We start from the raw sequence: 24,787 nt of genomic DNA, 5'->3' as shown, positions 1-24,787 counted from the left end.
ATTTTTGGCTAGCATTACAGTATGATCAGGCTATCTGTATTCTGCTCACCAGGGGTGCGTTTCCCAAAAGCATTGTTAGCCAACTAACATCGCAAGGTCTGTCTTTACTAACATAGTTCAACGATTTGGCTTTCCAGAAACCATAGTTTAAACTTTAAACAAACATTCGCAATCAAAATTGCAAACTTGTGTGGTTGGAACGACAGCTTTCGAGCTGTGGTTAGAAGCATAGTTTCTTGTTTTTATGACGTGGACTTAATAAACCGTCATCTTGAGCAAAATAAGCAAGCTGACATTAAGTACAATGTATATCTTTTATTTAGAATATATACAAACATCATTTACATATTTTAGTTTGTCAAGAGATTTTAAGCACCGTTTTTGGAGAGTGTGCATATGCGTATGTGATCTGGTACGTAAGAACGAGCCTATGACTGAATCTGTAAATAAAGCAAAATAACTGAGAAAAATTAAAATGAGTCCTCAGATGCCATGTCCGTAATTTATAGCAAAAAAATCTATTAATTCGATCTCAAACAGATTCATTTAAAGATGTTATAACTCCACCACCTGCGTGACATCATTCAACAACATGTCTGAATGACAGGTTTGTGACAATATGGTTTCGGGAAACAGTCATAACTAGCTAGTTGATTTGTTCAACAATACATCGTACTATGGCACCCCTGCACAGTGAAGCAAGCAAATGGCCTACTGAGGATAGTCCATATGTACCCAGCTTTTTGTTGAATACTGTTTTAAGTTCACAAATTAAAAGTTGTTATAATATTTTTAATGTCCTGTAATTGTTCATAAATGATAAATAAAAACAATATGATCATTTGCAGTTTAGGCTTGTATACTGTATTACACTATAATGTCAAATGGCTGTAATTTCTAATAGAAACGTATTTTAATTTTAATAAATCCATTTATAGAAGCATCAGTATTGGTATCAGTGATACTGGCCTTCATAGTACTTAGTAACAGTACACAATTAAACAAATATTTAAAATATCAATTATTTAAAATACTGTCTTTGTTTCTACATTAATTTGGATATTCAATGTGAAAATAGATTTATGATTAATTACAAATTTTAATTTATGTGTGATTAATTATAATTTTTTTAATTGATCAACAGCCCTAATTGATTCATAATTTATGTTCATAATCTCACCTCTAATTTCCATTGAAACTGACAGTGAATTTTTAAAAACTAGAACGTTTTATTATGTTATTTTAAAGGTTCTTAATTTTGTTTTGGAGTTCTCCTACAACAGGTCTACATACATCAAAGGTCAAAAAACACTTTCATTTTATCATAATATACATTGCACTTCACTTCATTTCTCAGAGAGTCTGAAAACATCTCATTCGAAGATTCAGTCTTTCTAAGAGACGCCTTCCAAACCTACTCCGCTCTAATTGGCCAGATGGCCAAGTCTGTTGTGATTGGTTGACCACTTACAGCACATGTTGGAAACTAAACGACCACAGTAATAACGTGAGTTAGCTGGTTAGCCAGAGACCTACAGCTGCACTGGGTGTTCAAAATATAAAACATCAATAATTAATCACTTATAGATTGTGATTCAGAGGAGCAAGTTGGTCCAAATAAAGTGGGTACTGTCCCATCTTTAATGGATAAGCGTTTTGCACATTCCAGTAGCCCCTCACTGCAGAACACGAGATCCAGGGGGAGGAGACGGGTAGGTTTAGGGATATGTAAAGTGGGAGGAGTTGGATCCAGATCCAGGGGGTGGAGATGGGTAGGTTTAGATCCAGGGGGTGGAGACGGGTAGGTTTAGGAATATGTAAAGTGGGAGGATTTGGATCTGGATCCAGGGGGTGGAGACGGGTAGGTTTAGATCCAGGGGGGTGGAGACGGGTATGTTTAGGAATATGTAAAGTGGGAGGATTTGGATCCAGATCCAGGGGGTGGAGACAGGTAGGTTTAGGGATATGTAAAGTGTGAGGAGATGGATCCAGATCCAGGGGGTGGAGATGGGTAGGTTTAGATCCAGGGGGTGGAGACGGGTAGGTTTAGGAATATGTAAAGTGGGAGGATTTGGATCTGGATCCAGGGGGTGGAAACGGGTAGGTTTAGATCCAGGGGGTGGAAACGGGTAGGTTTAGGAATATGTAAAGTGGGAGGATTTGGATCCAGATCCAGGGGGTGGAGACAGGTAGGTTTAGGGATATGTAAAGTGTGAGGAGATGGATCCAGATCCAGGGGGTGGAGATGGGTAGGTTTAGATCCAGGGGGTGGAGACGGGTAGGTTTAGGGATATGTAAAGTGGGAGGAGTTGGATCCAGATCCAGGGGGTGGAGACAGGTAGGTTTAGATCCAGGGGATGGAGATGGGTAGGTTTAGGGATATGTAAAGTGGGAGGAGTTGGATCCAGATCCAGGGGGTGGAGACGGGTAGGTTTAGGGATATGTAAAGTGGGAGGAGTTGGATCCAGATCTAGGGGGTGGAGATGGGTAGGTTTAGATCCAGGGGGTGGAGACGGGTAGGTTTAGGAATATGTAAAGTGGGAGGCTTTGGATCTGGATTCAGGGGGTGGAGACGGGTAGGTTTAGATCCAGGGGGTGGAGACGGGTAGGTTTAGGAATATGTAAAGTGGGAGGATTTGGATCCAGATCCAGGGGGTGGAGACAGGTAGGTTTAGGGATATGTAAAGTGTGAGGAGATGGATCCAAATCCAGGGGGTGGAGATGGGTAGGTTTAGATCCAGGGGGTGGAGACGGGAAGGTTTAGGAATATGTAAAGTGGGAGGATTTGGATCTGGATCCAGGGGGTGGAGATGGGTAGGTTTAGGGATATGTAAAGTGGGAGGAGTTGGATCCAGATCCAGGGGGTGGAGATGGGTAGGATTAGATCCAGGGGGTGGAGACGGGTAGGTTTAGGGATATGTAAAGTGGGAGGAGTTGGATCCAGATCCAGGGGGTGGAGACGGGTAGGTTTAGATCCAGGGGGTGGAGACAGGTAGGTTTAGGGATATGTAAAGTGGGAGGAGTTGGATCCAGATCCAGGGGGTGGAGACGGGTAGGTTTAGATCCAGGGGGGTGGAGACGGGTAGGTTTAGGAATATGTAAAGTGGGAGGATTTGGATCTGGATCCAGGGGGTGGAGACAGGTAGGTTTAGGGATATGTAAAGTGGGAGGAGTTGGATCCAGATCCAGGGGGTGGAGACAGGTAGGTTTAGATCCAGGGGGTGGAGACGGGTAGGTTTAGGGATATGTAAAGTGGGAGGAGTTGGATCCAGATCCAGGGGGTGGAGACGGGTAGGTTTAGATCCAGGGGGTGGAGACGGGTAGGTTTAGGAATATGTAAAGTGGGAGGATTTGGATCTGGATCCAACCTCGCCCCCTGGATCTTGTGTTCTGCAGTGAGGACAATCTTGCAAATTCCTCATAAAATGATGGGAATACAACAAAAGGTCATACTGCTGTTGTATTGCTGTGGTAATTTTAACCACTGACTTTACATCCTCATCCAAGGAAGTGTATACAAAGAGAGTTTGCTTTTGCAGCGCAGAAAACAGCATCTTCTCAACGTACACAACACAAACCAAATACAGTGTTTGAGGGTGGGTCAAAGTAGACATTGTTCGCAGGCAGCCAGTGAAGACCATAGGCTGAATGAATGAATGTTACGGAAGAAAGACTGGAATTACTGATGACTCATTTCGGCAGTTCAGAATTGGTTCTTTCTCTTGGGAGAGAATAACTGCATTTATCGGTCACTTTGATCTTTGAAACTTTGCATACCTTTTACTTTCACAAACAGCTATATTACACACTGCACAAAAAGTAATATCTGATAAAGCATAATAGGGACTCTTTAAATAATAACTTAGCCCGTAGTGATTAGATTTATAGGTTAGTTAAGGTTATATAATTCAATTAAAAACTCATAAAGTAATTATATACCAAAACTTTTGAAATATAATGGCAGATGGCTGGGTAGAGATTCTTTATGATTATAAGGTTTTATTATGGTATTTCTTCCTGCTCATGTGCAGCCTGACATCAGTGAACCTGCCTCTGCTTCAAGGTGAAACTAACTTTGGTTGCTTTACCTATAAAATCAGGGTTTATATTTTCTGGTCATATCAATAGAGTCGTGTGCACAGCTAACTCTGGCTCTAGAAATCACACTGGGGCTTATGGATGATAAAACTGTCATCTATTTATTGTGAAAAATGACCTACAGCTGCTTCTTATATCTTTGGGGATGAATCTATCTGGTTATAGTGTTAAAGACAGACATGTAATACACTTTACTGATAAAAAATCTCAAAATGGCAAATCAGCAGCTGTAATCATGTTAACCACTTTGATTTTTTTCCTCTTGGAAATGTGTTTTATAGCTAAAGAAGGTTTGATCATTGAAGTGTGTGTGTTACACTCACTTGTGATGTCATACACTACCACAGCTACAGTGGAGTCCCTTATATAGCTTGGGATAAGGCTCCTAAAACGTTCCTGGCCTGCCGTGTCCCACAACTGCAACCGAACCTGGAAGTCAGAGATCCCCAACTGAACAGTCAAATTATTTAGCTTTTCAAACACACATATACACACAATTACATAAACATATGTAGAGCCAAGCAAGAAGGGTGGATCAATACAACCTCATAAAACCACACCAAACTGCCCAGCTGAAGGTCATGAAATCATTTCTGGGTTATAAACTCACAGAAATCTCTAGACAATACAATCTATTTTCTTTATACATGAGCTTCCAGCTACATACTGCAACTGTCAGCAACCCAACTGGTATAATAAAAAAACTTTTGAGATTCAATATGGTTTTATTAAAACTCTTCTTATTTTACATTGAATAGACAGAAGACTAGTGCATTTGATTTACTGCTGTGTTAGAACATAGTAGACTGCTTACCGTTCTGTCCTCCAAATACATGGTTTTTGACAGGAAGTCGATTCCAATTGTCGCCTGTTATGACAGAAGGAAAACATTATGTAAGAACAAAATGAAATCAGATGCTGAAATTGAGTGGAAATATGACTGTTTCTGTGCATGGCAAATATAAATGTGTTCTTGATATCATCCTGAGAATCAGAAAATGTGGTCTAGATTAGAACAGATAGCCGTTACGTTCTGCCTGTCAGTTTGATGCGAGTAATAACTGCTATACATGATCACTCTGTTCTGGGAACTGCCTCTCTTTATGATATATTACACATTTTACACTGTCAGAGTGTGGCTCCTGACCATCAGTTCAGAAAACAACATACATATATTAAAAATATAATAATAATAATTAAAAAACAAATTCTCTGATAAGGAATAGTGAATAACATATTACATTTATATCTGTTCCTCATATGAATATTAGGGATGTGCTATAAATCAGTACTATATTGGTTATTTGCCAATTTTAAAGATTATTTTATTCAGGCCTATTGCTGTTGGTCTATATTGGATGAATATTGGCTAATGTTGGATATTTACAGTAACTTTGCGTGTTCATTTTCATTATTTGTACATTTATATTACCTTTGTCATCATAAAATGATCACTTAGAGATAATCTTTAAAAAACATTAAAGGGTTAGTTCACCCAAAAATGAAAATTCTGTCATTTATTACTCACCCTCATGCCGGTCAACACCTGTAAGACCTTCGTTAATCTTCAGAACACAAATTAAGATATTTTAGTTGAAATCCGATGGCTCCGTGAGGCCTTCATAGGGAGCAATGACATTTCCTCTCTCAAGATCCATAAAGGTACTAAAAACATATTTAAATCGGTTCATGTGAGCACAGTGGCTCAATATTAATAATATTATAAAGCGACGAGAATATTTTTGGAGCGCCAAAAAAAACAAAATAACAACTTATTTAGTGATGGCCGATTTCAAAACACTGCTTCATGAAGCTTTGGAACATAAATGAATCAGCGTATCGGATCATGATTCGGATCGCGTGTCAAACTGCCAACGGCTGAAATCATGTGACTTTGGCGCTCCGAACAGCAGATTCGATACACTGATTCATTTATGCTCCGATGCTTCCTGAAGCAGTGTTTTGAAATCGGCCATCACTAAATAAGTCGTTATTTTGTTTTTTTGCCGCTCCAAAAATATTCTCGTCGCTTTATAATATTAATATTGAGCCACTGTACTCACATGAACTGATTTAAATATGTTTTTAGTACCTTTATGAATCTTGAGAGAGGAAATGTCATTGCTCCCTATAGAGGCCTCACGGAGCCATTGGATTTCAACTAAAATATCTTAATTTGTGTTCCGAAGATGAACGAAGGTCTTACGGGTGTGGAACGGCATGAGGGTAAGTAATAAATGACAGAATTTTCATTTTTGGGTGAACCAACCCTTTAATAACTTAACACTTTATTTTAGCAATGAAAAGGAGTGGAATGTTATACTTTATGCGCTTTGTTTATTAAAGCGCATGACAACAACATGATGAATGAAGTGGACTTTAATAATAAACACAGGACATGGTCAGAGTTATTTTTCATAAACGTGACATGGACAGAGTTATTTTTTACAGCTGACTTTATTGCATATGCCCTTTCAGATGCAAAATTTATTGGAGGAGAGTATTTACATGAATCATGCAAGGTGATATACTAAGGTTTGCAGTGGTCAATTTACTGGTATTTGCACTATTATTTAACGCTCCCCAAAAAACATGTCTTAAACCAGACACTAATTTGCACTGCTCTTGGTAGACAGCGTTGTTCGTTATGGAAATGATCCGGCTGTGTCTGTGTTCTTTCATTTGCAAGTAGTAAGCAGATCACGTGCAGAACTTTCCAACCCCATCAGTGTTTTTCTAGAATTGCGCTTTTACGCTAATTTGCCCTCTTAAGTAAATCTGGCCCTAGTTGCCTAAATTCACTTCTAGCTTTTCATTAGCTTTTAGTGTAGAATTTCCAATTAATAACATAGTCGTATGAACAACTTTTATGATATTTGTTCTGTATAAATGGAATTTTGTCCTTTTGGCACTCGACAGCCCCTACAACAACACACCCAGCAATTTCCTGAATACAATATTTGTGTTTTACTAGATATCCTCGACCAGTCATCACACAGAATTTAAATGTAGAAATGGGTTGCCAACATTATTTGGCTCAGGCCACCTCACAACTGCAATGGTGAGATTACTTGAACACTGATAGAAAGAAAATGCATCCTTTCGTTGAAAGCAAATTCATTCTCCGCTAGTGCTTTTATTGCAATAGGAGTGCAGTCAATTGCGTCGATTACGTGCTAAAATTGCCTTTTGAGTGTGACTTGAATTCAATATACAGAATGTTTTTAAAAGCATCTGTTCATTTCACCTCAGTTGCCAACTATGCATGCAAACTATGCCGAGTGCATGTACGCTTGGGCAAACATTTGCATAATGGTATGTGCATGTCAATTTTCTTATTTATTAATCCAGATGTGTACATTACATACAGATTTTTCGGAGGGATTTCATGTGTGCTTTTATCCAGGAGACTCCTGGTCTTCTCAGTTGTAGCTCCCTGAGAACAGTTGACGGATCAATATAGGTCCACAGATCAGTGGGATCTGAGGAACACATCATGGACATCTACAGTACAGAGGATTGACCTTTTTGTGTATTATTCAGTTTGACTGTGATAGTATAAAATTTCTATAACACAAAAGAGCAGATAAAGACGACTAGCCTCCACTGGAGAGCTGAGCCTCTGGAACGAAGCTTATTAAATGCACTGGCAAACTTTCAAAGATTCAGTTTAATTTATTATGGATTAGATGTCATGTATTAGTCAAGTCAAATTTATTTGTTTAGCGTTTTTCTCAACAAATTTTCAAAGCAGCTTTACAGAAAACCATGATGTTAAAAATAACTTAATTTCTTCATGCCTTATAGTCACATTTAACAGATTAGAGCTAAGTGATTATATATTAAACATTTTGCAATTATACCAACCAAACAATAGAGATATGGTGTTTAGTATATATCACCCTTCACAAGTATACTCTATGTCTGCAGATAAACTTTGATATACCTAAATTTATAGAGCTGTGCATATACAGTTTACATTTTGTGATGATATAAAAAATTGTGATGATATGCGAGTATAAGTAGGATGTACTATATATCCAACTTTTAATATATTGGTGGGTGGTAATATTTTAAATTTTTCTATGATAAATTACTATAAAACCTATGAAAACTATTACTCTTGATTTGCTTGACTAAATTTTTTTATTATTATATTTGGATTCCTAAGGAAATGTATACCCCCGCAATTTAACAAGCCCCTCAAGTCAGTTTGGCTAAAATTATGGATAGCATGACACCAACCAGTCAGTTGTGCCACTTTAATTCAACCGCAGCATGCAGCAGTTTTGCATCATAATACCATTTTTAAAGATGAAGCGTGTTTTATTTTGTTTTTAGTTAAAGTATATAGGTGTATAAAACAAAAAAACAAAATAATGACAAACATTTTTTCAAACTGCCTAAGTCACGTGATTTCTGTAAACAAGGCTTCATTATGTGTTTCGAAATTTCAATTGGTTCACCACTGGGGGGCGTGACTGTGACAGTTTGATACACGCTCCGAACCACTTATTCGAAACAAAAGATTCGTAAAGTTTTGAAGCTTTATGAAGCAGTGTTTTGAAATCGCCTGTCACTAGATATTGTTGAATAAAGTTTTAAAATTTTGTTTTTTTGCCGCACAAAAAGAATTCTCGTCACTTCATAACATTAAGGTTTAACCACTGTAGTCCCATGAACTGTTTTAAATACGTCTTTAGTAGCTTTCTGGGCATTGAAAGTATTAATTATCTTGCTGGCAAAGGAGGCCGCACTGAGCCATCGGATTTTATCAAAAATATCTTAATTTGTGTTCTGAAGATGAACGAAGGTCTTATGGGTGTGAAACGACATGAGGGTGAGTAATTAATGACAGAATTTTCATTTTTGAGTGAACTGACACTTTAAAACCCTTGTGAGTAGTTTAGCAAAAGTGGTAAATTTTCCAATCTGGCTGACTAAGGGGCATTCAAAGTGGCTGCACCAATAACTGACACAGTTAAATATGAAACACAAATTCATGTGTTTGTGCATGTAAATCTGACCATGTGTGACAAAAAACAACAACAACAACAACAAAAAAAAACAGTTTGTCCCTCAATCCACTCTCACACAGCTGGTCATCAGCAGCATGATTATGCATCCATTTTTTTAGTGATGTCAGTCCAAAAACAGGAGTAGTGAGGCTTTCAACCTGTCACTCTGTTTCTTCCTTCTGTTTTAAGTTTTGCTGTGGGTCGAGAGCTTTTTCAAACCTGTTCCTCCCTCAACTCCCTTCTCTATCTTTCTCTCTATTGCTCTACTTTTCACATAAAAACTTGAAAGTGGTAATAAATCATTGAGAAATAAAATTAATCTACATTTTAAAGGTGCAATATGTAAGACTTTTGCAGTAAAATATCCAAAAACCACTAGGCCAGTGTTATATATTTTGTTCACTTGAGTACTTACAATATCCCAAATGTTTCCAACTATTTGTAAATCCTGAGAAAATTGCAATTTTAACCATGGCTCCGGGACGTGTGACATTGCATTCACACGGGGCTTCGACGTTAACGCTTCTCATTTACTTTGAATGGGTGACGTCATGCGTTGCTGAACTGAATTGTGGGTTCCGTTGCGTCGCTTCACTCGCGTTGCAAGCGGCAGAAGTTGAAGATTTCTCAACTTTTCAAGCGCTAACGCAGGCGTCAGCCAATAAGATCGCTTTATGCAAACACCCAAGAGCAGTCGCTAGCCAATTGCGTTCGAGCAACACCGGAAAGTAATGCGATTGGCTGTTATCCTTATAACGGTCGCGTCAACAAAAGCTTCAGACACGCCCTCCGTCAAGCATTGACGCTGACGCCCCATGTGAATGCAGCGTGAGGAGTCGCCTGTCAATTGCGTCACCCTCGGTTTTACCCAGGGTTTTATTTTGTATAAACAATGGAAACACGCTTTAATATATTACAACTGTTTTGATATATTTATAGACAGAAAAATAATTGTTGTTATATAGCTCAACACGTTTAGTCTTATTGTTTAAATCTAATTTCCTTAATTTTTTTGCGAGTACCATGTTTTACCATGCCTCAGAGAAAAACACTATTTTGTCAAGTAGCTAACACAGCATAATCAGATGCAGCTTTATTTTTTAGTAACAGTAATACAGAATTTTCTCTATCATACAATATGTTTTAAAATTAATTGCATGCCATTTATCAACACAAGCCATCCAGTATTTAATATGATATTCTAAAATCGATCTAGGTTACTGCAGTGTGCAACAGTGTCTCACAGCAGCCACCGAGGGAAAACATCAGAGATGTTCACAAGTCTTTTATCTGGAGTCTGAGTCAAGTCTAAAGTCTTTAAGCTGGAGTCCGAGTCAAGTCTGAAGTATTTATCACTGGAGTCTGAGTCAAGTCTGGAGTCTTTTGTCACGAGTCCGAGTCGAGTTTCGAGTCATTAAAAAAAAAAAATTATCGTAATCAAATCCTATTTTTTATCGTAGTTGTATTATATAGACAAAATAATGATCTTTCTGTAATCTGTTTTATTTGAAATTAAGGTCCTATGATGTAAGGGATAATGTACATCCAGTTTGTTACTTTATAATCCATTACAATGTACAAAACGGTCGTCCTGGCAACACGAGTAGTCATTTTCAATACAGTCGCTAAACGGACACAAGATGGCGCCAGTGAGTCACGGTTTGTTATACAGCTTTGTTGTAATTGACGACAGTCATTATCAGAAAATATTAAACTTCTGAATGTTTAAGAATGTCAATTGAAAGCTCTACACATGCTGATTGTGATATGTTAAAATATGAGCTTTAAGTAATAAATGGATTAACATCTCTTTCTATCTCTCTCTCTTATGGACACACATTAAGAAATAGAAAAGCTGCATATAATACGAAAAGACTGATAAAACGTAGTGCTAGGTTTAAAGTCTAGATATTTTTGTTCATATTTTAACAGGCTGGCAATTAAAAAGAGCCGTGCAGCTTCACCACAGTATAATAGCTAACTGTGTGAGTTAATGTGACTAACCTTTGTGGATGCGATGTCTCATAAAATTTGATGATGTTCCGGTGTCTTTAATTGTTTTCCCAAATTCTGTGCATCTAGCTGATCTGACGAGATAATAAACCCAAACGAAATAACATGTCACGGTGGCTCCCGTCATGTTGCATGGGACTCTTATTATGACATTTTGGAGTTTATGCGCACGGACATACGTAATCAGATTCTATGACAAGAGTCCAATCTACCACGACACGCAAGGAAATATATGTGACGCAGATATTATAAAACCATTTAAACACAACACAAATTCTTTATTTATTATATCAGTAGTTAAGGGTAAAACACTTGTGTCATTTTTAAAATTTTTCGAGTCTTTTGTGCCGAGTCGAGTCAAGTCTGGAGTCATTTCAGGTCGAGTCCGAGTCCGAGTCTGAAGTCTGTTAAAATGCGACTCGAGTCCGAGTCTCTAACTCGAGTGCCCATCTCTGGAAAACATAGAGTAACGTTATAACATCATACACTCTCAAATGTATCTAATATGATAAACAGAGCTGTGTTACCTCATACTCATGACCGGAAAAGCGGAAGCAGCGCCGGCGACTATGGAATGATAAAAGTTCCGCTGATCGTGAGGTCGTGCGCAATCGCTCCAGCGGCCTCGTTCAGCTCCCACAACACTCAGTCCTGCTCTGCTTCATACTTTAGTAACGTTAATAATCGCATCCATGAACATGATTTATTCCCGAGTCCTATCCCTATTCTTTTGCACCATCCGTTGAGGTGGAGACACATGTCCCACGATTCCGCGCTCAAACTTGGCGTCATCAAGCTACGACTTTGTTTTGAACAGGCCTCTAGCGACCTCTAGCGGACAGAATTCTTACATACTGCACCTTTAATATATAAAGTAACATTTCAGACAATATTTTAATATTACATATGAGGAATATAATGTATTTTTCTTAGTTTACTCCAGCGACTCCTGCACTGCTATACACAGTACCACCTTTCAGTCAAACTCAAATGTAATGAGTGATGTAAAGTGCTGGGTACTGCAAAATAAAATAAAGACAACTCTGCATGCTGTTGTTTTTCATTAGAGTCTGATTCATTAACCATTAACTTTTATGTACTGGTTATAGAAATCAACCAAAAAGACTTACAAATTCACAAGTTATCAGTCTGAATAATAATCATCTAAAGTAATGAATCATTTATTATTGGATATGTCAGAGTGATTACTGAATAAACATTTTACTGAACTGCAAGTCATTTTTACTCACTAATGCCCGACTAAATGAACTGAGAAGTCACTTACTTTCATTAAATGCACTCTTTATTATAACCTACCATATGAAGACCTGACACTGATGAAGATCTGTTTAACACACACACACACACACACACACACACACACACACACACACACACACACAAAAACTTTTTTCAAAATATCTGCTTTTGTGTTAAAATTATGGAACAAAATCTACTACATCTAATTTCTATAAAAATAAAATTCTGGTTTATGCTTAGTGCAGGCTTTAAAGCACATACATCAAAAGGGATTTCTGTGACAAAAATAAAAAGAAACCTCCCATGTTAAACAGTGTCAAGATGAAAACCCAAAGGTGTTGAGCTTTTCAAGGAAAGAAGGCGAGAAAGAGAAAGAGAGAAAAAGCGACGCCGAAGTTAAATATAGAAACTTGCACCGCTAGAGGAGTGCTCGCACAAAGAGATCCAGAATGAATTATTCATAAACATTTTAATTATTAAGCTTCACACACATCGGTTTTAAAACACAGAGAGTGGTTTCCAGCACAGCTTCCCAAAAGCCTCAAGATAAAAGGTGTTCTGATAAGAAAAGGAAAAATTGAATTCCTGTAGCTGCTAAAATGCCTATAAATAAAGTGTAACTGGCGAAATAAAACTGACACGCACACAAACAAAAGTTGTTGCTTGAGGTACCAAATGAGGAAGCAGCTAATTATGAGTCCTCATTTATGCTTCCGATACACTGCTCAGACAATACTGTCATACAGTCCATGACCTAAATTGAGAATATTAGCATAATACAGACTATAATGAACATAAAAATCTAAAACTTTATCAAAAAAAGCAGCCATCATAGCCGATCTCGCACAGCAGACAGAATATGCCCTTTAGACACAGTACACCAGTTGTGGTGCCCCTAGGGAGGATGGCAGGAGTTTGATTAGAATCGAACGCCAATTAAAACTCCACCAGAAGAGAAATTAGCCACACTAATCTGCTTCACAAAGCACCACCTTGAGTGAATGTCAGGTCAAATCCTGTTTATCTGTTTATCTTTCTATTTGCATTTAATCAAAGCATACATTTTAAGAATGCGACATGCCCCAGGTGAGCAGACTCAAAGTATGGTGGGAGCTTAACTGCATACAAAGTGCCTGTCTGACTGTGATTGTACAGTCACACCCTCCAAATCATATTACGAGGAATGGAGCACTGACCTGTAGATGAACATTTGTCAAATTCAACAGAATCAAATCTTGTCCTATATGATTGAGTCGGGACTTATCCTTTGCTTTAGACCTTGGCGAGTTGCCCGTTTGGCATCGATACCCCTGTACCCTGAAGACAAATGACATGCAGTGGTCCACAGCATTTCATTAAGGCATATTGATTGGAATGTAACAGCTCAATGCAGGACCTGAAGGGATGACGTCATTTAGCCGGCTCGTGAATAATCTGAGACACGTTAAGCGATCGTGAGGGCTAATGTTGGGGCATCTGGTCAATATCAGGAAGGCTTTAACGTGTTTACATTACACAACTACATTCATTGCCTTCAGCATGTGACAGGACTCTCAAGGCTACTTAGGGGAGGGGTGGAAAAAATAAAACGGTGTACTAACCATTAATCATTTTCTTGGCAACGCAGACAAGATGTCAATGATGGTTTTTAGTGATCCAGGTCATCACAGAATGTCAGGTAAGATTTATTCAGAAGCATCTGGGCTTGTTTATCTATTTATTGAAGACATCTTCAATACAGCAAGAACAGATGCTACTGAACAAATATTGCCAGCAACAGCAAAATCAACTGGAGTCAACCACTGTAAATCTCAGTATGCATTTTATACCTAAATTTAAAATTCAGACTCAATCACATAAATAAATAAAGTGAGCGGGCACCTGTATACATTCCTGGGCAAAAAAAAACAAAACAATTTGACCAAGCCAAAAATGGCTAAATATTTAGTGGTCTTAATCACAAATCACTGGTCAGGAAATTAGCAAGAATTGCAGACAGCTTTTTTGCAGGAAGAAGAGTAGTCAGTGTTGTTCTACACAATGTTAATGGCTTCAAACAGTTCATGAGTAGTTGAAAAATGTCTCCCAGTTCGTTTGAGTTTAATATGAAACCAAATATTCACTATAGAGACAGCCATAATCTGAAAACCACGGCCACCGGGGGGTGAAAACAATCCAACCGTCTCCATTGACTTTGTATTGCGCGAGGCTGCCTCCTTGTCATTTCTGACTTAAAACAAAAAACAGAACATTGTCTAAAAACTGCTATGTGACAAGGTGTAGAGAAAACAAGCTAAAAAAAAAACAGAACCAAAAACCCAGAAGTTTTTATAAGCGCTGTCAACCCAAAAAACGACTAAAAAGTGGATACAGGCGATTGAGACAGAGCACGACATGTCATATTACTATGAGAACTATGCCCATTGGAGGGTAACGTAAGCAGTGAAAGGAAATATAATATATAAAACTGACATTTGGATATTTGACTTAACAGTGACTAAATGTTTACTGCACATGTAGGCTTACTGAGGCATACTGAGTGTCAGGATCCCAGAATTGACCCATTCTTCCTGCTGATGCTTCACGTCTTATTGCCTGTATCCACTTTTTTCTCCTTAAAGGCTGGCTTTTACGGTTCGGTAGCTTATAAAAACTTAGTTTTGGGTTTTGTAGCTTGTTTGCTGTACACCTTGTCAAACAGCAGCTTTAAGGCAATGTTCTGTTTTTTGTTATAAGTCAGAAATGACAAGGAGGCTGCCTCACGCAATACAAAGTCAATGGAGACAGTTGGATTGTTTCCCTCCCTGGTGTGGGCGTGGCCTAAAAAATCTCTGTCTCTATAGGGTTCAAATCTGGAGTTAAAAAGGCTCCCCTCACAAAGACAACTCTTCCTCCATGCTCCACTGTGGTAAAGATGCATTTATTATTATATTTCTCAGCAGCTTTCCGAAGACACCGCTCTGAAGCATCACCATGCAACTCATGTTTCATTGTGATTCATCATCACTCCACACACAACTTCCCATATTTTGAAAAAAAAAAAAATTAAGTAGTGCATTTACTTAAAGTTTGCTAATTTCCTGACCAATAATTTCTGGTTAAAACAATCAAAAGCTTAGTGTTTAGCCATTTTGGACATGGCCCCCTTTTGACGAAGTGTACTGTATCCAGTGTATACAGCGTTGGTGATTATGTGTTCTATTTGCTTTTGACATGACAAATTCGTGTCCGGTATGTACATGTATGTGGTGCGATGACATAAAACTATTCGTCGATGTCTTGCTCTGGATAAAGGCATATGCAAATGCCTGTGTGATGTCACAAGTCCCCAAATATCCAAACAAGTTGTTTTTGGAGCTTGATTAAATAAATGCTTTTTTTATAATGAGGAAGTTTTAAGCTTTGAAACTTGCAGGATGTCTTAAAGGTATAAAAAGACCTCTTATATTTAAAAAAAATCAAGACAAATTTGATTTCTCATATATGACTCCTAATTTGACTCCTTGAACATAAACTAATCCCTTTTAGTCACTCATACATAAAAGAAACAGGTATGATTTCTGTAATAGTTCTAATAAACTGAATGTTTTTAGTTTCAATTTTATTTAAATGAATATTGCTTCCACAGCTAGCCATATAATAATTTAAATAAATCAAATATATGCAAATAGTTAATAATAAACTATGATTTTTTTTTTTGAGTACAGAAATCTTACTTGTTTCCTACCTATATCATGTATGTATGACTGACAATATGGATCACATTAAGTTTATTAGTTTGTTTATTCTAAAGTTGTGTACCACCAAATGAATGGACATTTTGTATGAAATTCAAATACATAAATCTTAAATTTAGGCCCAATTATTTTTTATTTGTGCATGTATTTATATGGTCTTTTATGTCAGTAGTTACACTGAAAATTAAGACTCATTGGCTGGTTTTGATGATACTGTTATGGGTCCAAATGATTAGTTTGTTGCAGGAATCCCTGCACTGCATGCTATTGATGATAATATATAATATATTGATGATAAAATAGTTCTATTAAGTTGTCCTCAATAATAGCATGCAAACATACAGCATGGTCTGTGTAGTCTAATTCACTAAAAATGACTGAACTGAACTGGTTCTTTTTAATGAATATGACAAAATTAATCACAAGTTATCAGTTTGAATTATCTTAATGACTCACTTACTAATTCAGTTAAAGGGATGTTTGAAAGTACATTTGACTCACTCAAAAGTAATTACTTTGAGTTAAATCCAACTCAAAATAAGAACTGATACAGTATTTGTCCTTTTAAAAGGTTTCCAAGGTTTCAAATTTGTGAGACTGAAATTACTGACTTTATATGACAACGTGTAGTTAAAGATAAACCTTAACAGCAGAGTCTTTTACCTTAAAAACAAAAACAAAACTATTTTTGAGAATATAGTGAGTGAATATAATTGAGAATATAGACAAATTATGGTGCTGCTAAAAACATCCCCTAGGAGAAACTGTTTTGTGCTTCAATAAGCTTTAATACTTGGCTGAATAAAGGTTCACAAAGCATTTTGTCATTTCATTCTCTCATTCTGTTCCAAAACCTACTGTGCTGCCTCATTGGTTACTGCCTAGACAGCTGCTTACTAAGCATTCTAAATGAAATATCAGGAATATCAGTGGCAGATTTGGAATGTGACACATAAGCTGCAAGTCCACTTGTCATAAATGTCATAAATGTCTACCTCCAATAGCTCTTCTCATGTGAAAGCATCATGAGAAGAATGCATAATGCTCTAAAAACAAATGCTGACAACACAAATTTTGGGTAAAAAAAAAAAAAAAAAAAAAAATCAGTAATTGTTTTTTGAAACAAGCTAATCGCAATGCATGATGGGATTGCATTCTTTTTAGAAGATATATTTAATGCCGCCTTAGAATTTGGACAAAACAAGGTATATAGGAGGTAGTTGCTTAATTTTTGGAATAGCCTTCATGTCAAAAGTGTGCCTATGATGCTGTCTACAGAGGCAGCTCACTAGATTTTGAAACGAAGATTCTGTGTCTTCTCTGCTCCCTGGTTGTGCTGAGCAGAAAACAGTCACACTCCAGTGCCCCGTGTTGAGTGGCAGCTCAGTCAGGCAGGACAGCACAGCTCTCCCACTGGACCCCAGCAGCATGTCCAAATCTCACTCTATCTGCAGCCAAACGGCCATCACAGCAAAACAACCACAAACTCAGCAAGTCAAGCTTATTTTTTGACAGGCAGTCAGTCTCTGCTCTTCCTTTTCATTCGCTTAATTCTCTTCTAAATTCGTTGCTCTGTTTCTTACCCCAACTTTTTCTGTATTCAAATCAAATCAAATATAATGTTGGAAAGTCTGAAGATGTTCCTTATTCCCTTGGCTTACTTAAAGTGGAAAACTATGCTGGAACCATGGCAGAATGTGTCATTCCGCCATTTTCTCGATGACTTAAAGCCCCAGTGAAACATGTAGTGTGTGTTTAATATAGCTGACTGTTCAGCCACTTCTAATGAAGAGTGAAGGTCTCAAGAGTCTTACTAAAGGGAGAAAACTTGAAGCACCCTGCTATGCTGTGCCTCACTCAATCAAACATCATAAGGCTAATAGAATAAATAATTTGTAATTAACACTGTGAAAACATACACAGACATTAATGTGTGCACACTCACAATCTCATGGACAGAAATCTACATCAACACCAGAGGTTCAAGGTTTTTTAGCATGCAGCGAGTTCTAAAACTAAGAAAATGTTTCTGGAATTGATGTGTCCTTCAAGCAGAGTTGAATATATCATAATTTCAATTATACATGCACATGACCACGCAAAGTCATGTTTACCACTAGATATTCCCAATGAAACCCAATGAGTTGGCAGGTGGGATGTAAGGAGATGGTGGAAAAGATGTCAGCAATATATGTAAAAATGTAAAGGTAACTCATTATTTATGGTTAGCTTTATGCAAACAAATTAATAATTTATTAGATCATTGTTAGATCATCCATAAAGAAATCAATTGTATATTTATTTTGGTTTGACTATTTTTTTTCCAACCAAGTCATAATAATGACTGCCCAACTTGTAAGTAGAAGAGTCCAAGTTGTTCTTGGAGGCAGCATTAGTTCTCATGAATCAAAGATGGCTGAATCCAGGTTGCTTTACTTCAGGAGTTGTATGTGCCAGCCAAGCAACTGCTATTAAAATGAATAGGAATGGCTAAATAAATAAAGCAACAATTGTTTCATTTTTTTAGGAGAAAAAAGTTGATATGTGACTATAACTGAGAACACATAACTGATTTATGACAGAGCAACCTCTGAGCAATACAATTTTCCTCTGGGCTATTTTGTTATGATTCTTTGATGGTTTTATATACCACCAACATAAATTGCAAGCAACAATTTCAGAAGAATGACTTTCATTTTCCAAATAGAGGAGTGTCTGGTAGCTGAGGTCTATAGGGAAAAACGTGAGCTTTTGTTCTAAATAATCATTTTCTGCTCACATTTTTCTTCAAATGCTGATTTAACAATGACTCAAACAGCGATGAATCCACATAAGATGGAAAGTCATAAATATGCAGATGTGTCTCTCTCATTTTGCATAGAGCAGAAGACTGACAGATGATAGGAGTCGGGGGTGATGCTCTCTGCTCTTCTGGCATATGTTATCATGAAAGCCCACTGGCAGACATCTTAAGGTCAATCTCAATGTTGAGGAGCAGCTTGATTTGAGCTTATTCAAGAATATGTAAATTAGAAAAGAGCTGGTATCGCTTCCTCTCTTTAGTGTAACTGTAGAGAGTAACAGCTCATTAAGATGCCTTTTACTTCTCAAAGGTGACATTGATGAGGCAATATATTTTATTCATATGCAGATGACAAAAGAAACTGTTTGGTTTCAGTCAGATTCAAATGTCATCAATGAACTTCCTCAAGCAAATGAATATAACAGCATGGCCACAGCCATTAACGTTGGTCTGAAATGAGGTTCTGAAATCTCAGCTTCACTGAATGCCTTTGATCCCTCGTGTAAAAATAAGCATTTGAGGAATGGATTTGACAATGTAAATAGTTAAAGTTGATTTGTGACATTTCTCAATTGTAAAGCACTTTCTCCTATCCCAGTTTAATGTGATGAAACAATATATATACATATATGCCGTTCAAAAATGTGGGGTCTGTAAGATTTGTTACTGAATCATATATTATTTTTTATGTTCACCAAGACTGCATTTATGTGATCACAAATACAGAAAAAACTGTATTGTGACATATTATTATAGTTTAATTATATTTTTTATGTTTTCTATTGCAATGTATTTTAAAAAGTAATTTATTCATGTGATGGCAAAGCTAAATTTTCTCCAGCCATTACTCCAGTCTTCAGTGTCACATGATCCTTCAGAAATCATTCTAATATGCTGATTTGCTGCTCAAGAAACATTTCTTATTATATTCAATGTCAAATACAGTTGTGCTGCTATTTTTGTGGAAACTGTGAAATTTTTTCCAGGACCTATCTATATATCTATATATCTATATCTATATCTATATCTATATCTATATCTATATATGTCAAGAGATTAAAATCACAAAATAATTGCACATCAAATTTGGCTGAGAAATAACCCCCAAAAGATAATTTAAAATCATTATTGTGTTAAATGAGAAAAGCATCAAATAGGTATTACAAAAGTTCTGTTGAATCAAATAAATTTTTTTTTCTAAAGCTAATTTATTACACAATTTATTACACATAAACTTTTAGGTTTCATATCAATATATGTCAAGAGATTAAAATCACAAAATAATTGCACATCAAATTTGGCTGAGAAATAACCCCCAAAAGATAATTTAAAGTCATTATTGTGTTAAATGAGAAAAGTATCAAATAGGTATTACAAAAATTCTGTTGAATCAAATAAAATACATTTTTTTCTAAAGCTAATTTATTACACAATTTAGTTTTGGGTGGCCGATACCTTCAATGGGTTTATTAATATGGAAATATGATTTAAAAAAAAAAAAAAAAAAAAAAATTATATAAGAAACTAAAACTGCCAGTAGGTGGTGGTAAATGTCTAAATAAGCAAGTCATTGAGTCATTCATTCATTCAATTCATTCAAACAGCAGATTCTTTCAGGAATGAAGTAAATGGCTACCTTTAGACCCAGGAGGAGCCTGGCCCAGAGACACCCCACAGTGCCCAGAACCTCCAAGCGCAAAACTCTTCGGCTCCAGGCAGAGTAGCTCAACAGCGTCAGATCAAGTGGCCTGCGGCAAACCAGCACAAAGTATAGTGCCAGTTCAATGAGGATGCAGCAAGAATCATCACCGCGACAGCAAAGGAAGATGCAGATAAATGCCTTGAGACGGTGACCACAATCATTGTCAGTTTTGCAACAGAGAGGTTTGGCATTGACGAGTGCAAGACCAGCAGACTAAACTACACCATGAACTGAAGCACAGACAAGATCCACCAGCTGCGGCAAGAGCTTCAAGCGTTGGCAAGACAGTTCAAGGTAGCAACTGAGGAAGAGAAACCCCCACTCGCAGAGCTCCGTGACTCGTGACTCTGCATAGAGCAGAGTGGCACAGAAGGCAGCAGAGAGAGAGAGAGAGCAAGGAAGTGAGCGGGGCAGAAGTGAAGTGGTCGTCTGACTTGTTCCAGGGTGCACAACACCCTGAGTGACCCTGAAAGGGAGCAAGAGCTTGGGCCCCTCAGAGCCCTGTTGGACGTACCATCTCCCAAGGTGGACCTTAACACCAGAGAGCCCACATGTAGGGAAGTGCAGGAGGTGGTTTCAGCAGCCGGAACCAGCTCCACTCCAGGACCCAGTGGTGTACCCTACAAGGTGTATAAGCATTGCCCTGAGCTCCTCAAGATCCTATAGAAGATCTTGCAAGTGGTGTGGCGCAGGGGCACAGTAGCAGACCAGTGGAGGCATGCGTAGGGGGGCTGGATACAGAAGGAGGACAACTCAAAACTGGAGCAGTTCAGGTCCATCTTCCTTCTCAGCGTGGAAGGGAAGATCTTCTTCATTGTCCTAGCCTGAAAGATGTCAGACTTCCTCCTCAAGAATGGCTACATCGACACCTCTGTGCAGAAAGGTGGCATTCCAAGAGTCCCTAGTTGCCTAGAACACACTGGGGTTGTCACGGATCTGATCAGAGAGGCTTGCGAAGAAAAGGGAGACCTTGTGGTGCTTTGGCTTGACCTCACCAACGCTTACGGCTCCATTTCCCACAAGCTTATTGAGAAGACCCTGGATTGCCACCACGTTCCTAGTAAGATAAAGGACCTCATCCTGAACTACTACAGGAACTTCAGGCTTAGAGTCACTTCGGGGAACTTAACATCAGAATGGCACCGGCTTGAAAAGGGGATCATAACTGGGTGCACCATCTCAGTTATTCTCTTTGCCCTTGTCATGAATATGGTGGTTAAGACAGCAGAAGTAGAGTGGAGTCCAAGACTGGAGTTATGGATGACTGTCACCACACCTTCAGTGCCAGGAGGCCAGTGGATTTTTCAGGGCCTGGAAAAAATGATATCCTGGGCAAGGATTGGGTTTCAAGCTTAACGAGTTCAGGTCCAGGGTGCTGAAAAGGGGGAAAGTAGTGGACAAGTTCCACTTCCACGTGGATGGTATTGTAATTCCATCCATCACTGAGAACCATATCAGGTGCCTTGGCAAGGTCTTTGACTGTAGCCTCACGGATGCTACAGCCACCCAAGGAGCTTGAATCTTGGCTCACAACAGTTCAAAAGTCTGGCCTACCAGGCTTATATAAGGCCTGGTTATACCAACATGGCATCTTACCTCGAGTCCTCTGGCCTCTGCTGGTGTATGAGGTAACCTTGACAACAGTGGAGACCATAGAGAAGATGGTCAATAGCTACCTCTGTAGATGGCTGAGATTGCCATGCAGGTTGAGCAGAGCAGCACTCTATGGAAAGAGAAAGAAGCTCCAGCTCCCGTTTAGCAGCCTTGATGAGGAGTTCAAGGTCTATCCGCCAGAGAGGCACTACTCTATTGAGACTCCAAGGACTCGAGGGTGGCATCAGCAGGCATCACTGTGCAGACAGGTAGGAAGTGGAGAGCACAACCTCACTATGACAAGGTTGGTATGACCATGGTAGGGACCGACACCAGCTAGTCCTGAAAGAGATGAGGACTAGTGTTGAAGTGGAAATGACCTGCAGGATAGTGGGCATGCAGCAGCAGGGAGCATGGACAAGGTGGGAGGGTGCGCTGGAGAAGAAGATCTGTTTGGATTTAAATAGGCAACAGTTCTTCTATCCCTAACTGAAGGAGTGTGTAGCTTGTGATCAACAGATCACTCTAAATTGTAATGTATACACATGCATTTTCTGTAAAGCTGCTTTGAAACAATATGTATTGTTAAAGAGCACTATACAAATGAATGTGAATTTTTTTTTTTGCTTTTTATTTCTGAAGAGAAGACTGAAGAGGAGGCAGGAATGAGGGCCAGGACACAGAGATGAGTATTCTTCAGGTAAGTTGCAATCCAAACGATAGCAGTCTTAGCATTCAACGAGACCATACAGTTTGTGTGTGTGGAGTGTCCTTATATCTGGTGCTGGGGTGATTGATGACAGCTGGTGATGATTATAGAATGCATGCAGGTTGTGGACCAGGAAGGATTCTGGCTTCATGGATTCATGAAGCATGGGAAACAGAACCCCCCTTTTCTTGTAAAACATCAGGGTAGAGTGTGCTGTTCAAACACACCCAATAGCTAGTGCCATTATCAATAGCATCGAGACCTCTGGACTCGACTCTGGGGATAGAGCATGTACTGGGCAGAGCTCTATGGCTAGAGCAGACACTGGAGCGGACTCAGGGGCTGAGTTCAAGAACGCGAGTGGGCTCATGTGCTGATTCATGGTTTAGAGTAGACTCTGAAGCAAACTCTGTCTGGGAAAGATTCTCAAATTGATTTTAGGACTGTTAATTCACAGGAGAGAGCAGGCTCTGGAGCAGACTCATGGATTAGAGTCGATTCTGAAACAGACTCATGGGCTGGAGTTCTGATGGATCGGAACTCTGGAGTGGATTTTGAATTGGTTTGGACAGTAGCTGATTCTGGATTGGTTTGAACTGATGCTGACTCTAGATTGGCTTGGACTGGAGCGGACTCTGGATTGGACTCGGGGATAACAGGAAGAATGAGCGGTCTTTCAGGAGTGGTTCTGCTGAGTAGAAGAGCATAGAGAATGTACTGCTCCAACATGCAGCCATGCACATCCCACGGTATCCTAGAATGGAAAAGTTCATCCAAACCTCTATGGAAAATAAACATGAGCATATCATCATCCAAGGAGACTGTAAAAGCCAGCTCCAGGAAATCCCCAGCAAACTCCTCAACTGGACGGCCATTTTGAGTGAGGGAATACTATAGATCTATCGGGTGGAGAAGTATGCTCATGCTGCAATCGGTTGTGGTCTGGTCTTTCGTCAGGAGACACAGACTGAAGAGATCAGTAAGTATAAACAATCAAACTATTTACTGAAACAATAAGGTGAAGTAGGCAAAGTGAAAACAACAGGCAGCAATGACAGTGAATGTAGACGGGGAACAAGCAGGTGATGATCCACACACACGTTAACAGTCAGTGAGTAGCACGGTTACTTTCCTTTGCCTTGTAGGTATTCCATGTGGGAACAGGGGAACGTGGATGAACAGGAACAAGGAGACTGAAGAGGAGACAGGAACGAGGGGCAGGACACAGAGTGAGTATACTTGAGTATACTTTAGGTAAGTTGCGATCCAAACGATAGCAGTCTTAGCATTCGACGAGACTAGACAGTGTGTGTGTGTGTGTGTGTGTGGAGTGTCCTTATATCTGGTGCTGGGGTGATGAGGTGATTGACAGCTAGTGATGATTGTGGAATGCATGCAGGTGTTGGACCAGGAAGGATTCTGGGAGATGTAGTGCAGAAGGTGACAGGCATGGTGATTGGAGATCTTGACCCACATGACGTTACAACTTGAACTAGCCCTGCATTGCTCTAAAAAGATCAAATTATCTTACAATTTAATAGACATAATGCTTATCATAAAAGATGTGTATTTAAGGCATTGAATAATTACAGTTTATTACATAATTTTATTATTACATTATTAATTTATTTTTGAATAAATTAATAGATCCTGACAAAAAAAGAGCAACAGATCATTAACTCAGATGTAATATCTCTATACAATTATTTATACAGAAATATCTATATAGGTAAACACAAAGCATTTTAGCAAGAATAAACACATGGTGAAAAACAGCACTCCGGATTTGAGATTCCGGAATCTATCATCTCGTCAGAAAGCACAACAAAGCCTGTTCACAAAGCACTTGTGTAA

At 38.5% G+C, this 24,787-nt stretch overlaps 1 protein-coding gene across 2 annotated transcripts in view; it reads right to left on the bottom strand.

Annotated features, from left to right (window-relative positions):
* The window catches only part of rab6ba (RAB6B, member RAS oncogene family a), a 123,663-nt gene that overhangs the window by 42,230 nt on the left and 56,646 nt on the right, over positions 1–24,787 (bottom strand). Inside the window, exons 3-4 of one of the 2 annotated variants that reach the window (XM_048199693.1) lie at positions 4,913–4,966; positions 4,422–4,548 (exon numbers count right to left, since the gene is read on the bottom strand). In XM_048199693.1, coding sequence (XP_048055650.1) covers positions 4,422–4,548; positions 4,913–4,966 — 181 coding nt within the window. The remainder of the gene's footprint in view (positions 1–4,421; positions 4,549–4,912; positions 4,967–24,787) is intronic. The other variant, XM_048199694.1, reaches the window with a different exon arrangement.

This window comes from Megalobrama amblycephala, linkage group LG8 (assembly GCF_018812025.1).
Source record: "Megalobrama amblycephala isolate DHTTF-2021 linkage group LG8, ASM1881202v1, whole genome shotgun sequence".
Classification (NCBI taxonomy): Eukaryota; Metazoa; Chordata; class Actinopteri; order Cypriniformes; family Xenocyprididae; genus Megalobrama; species Megalobrama amblycephala.
Note: the sequence above shows the minus strand (reverse complement) of the source record. Positions and strands in the feature narration are given on the sequence as shown.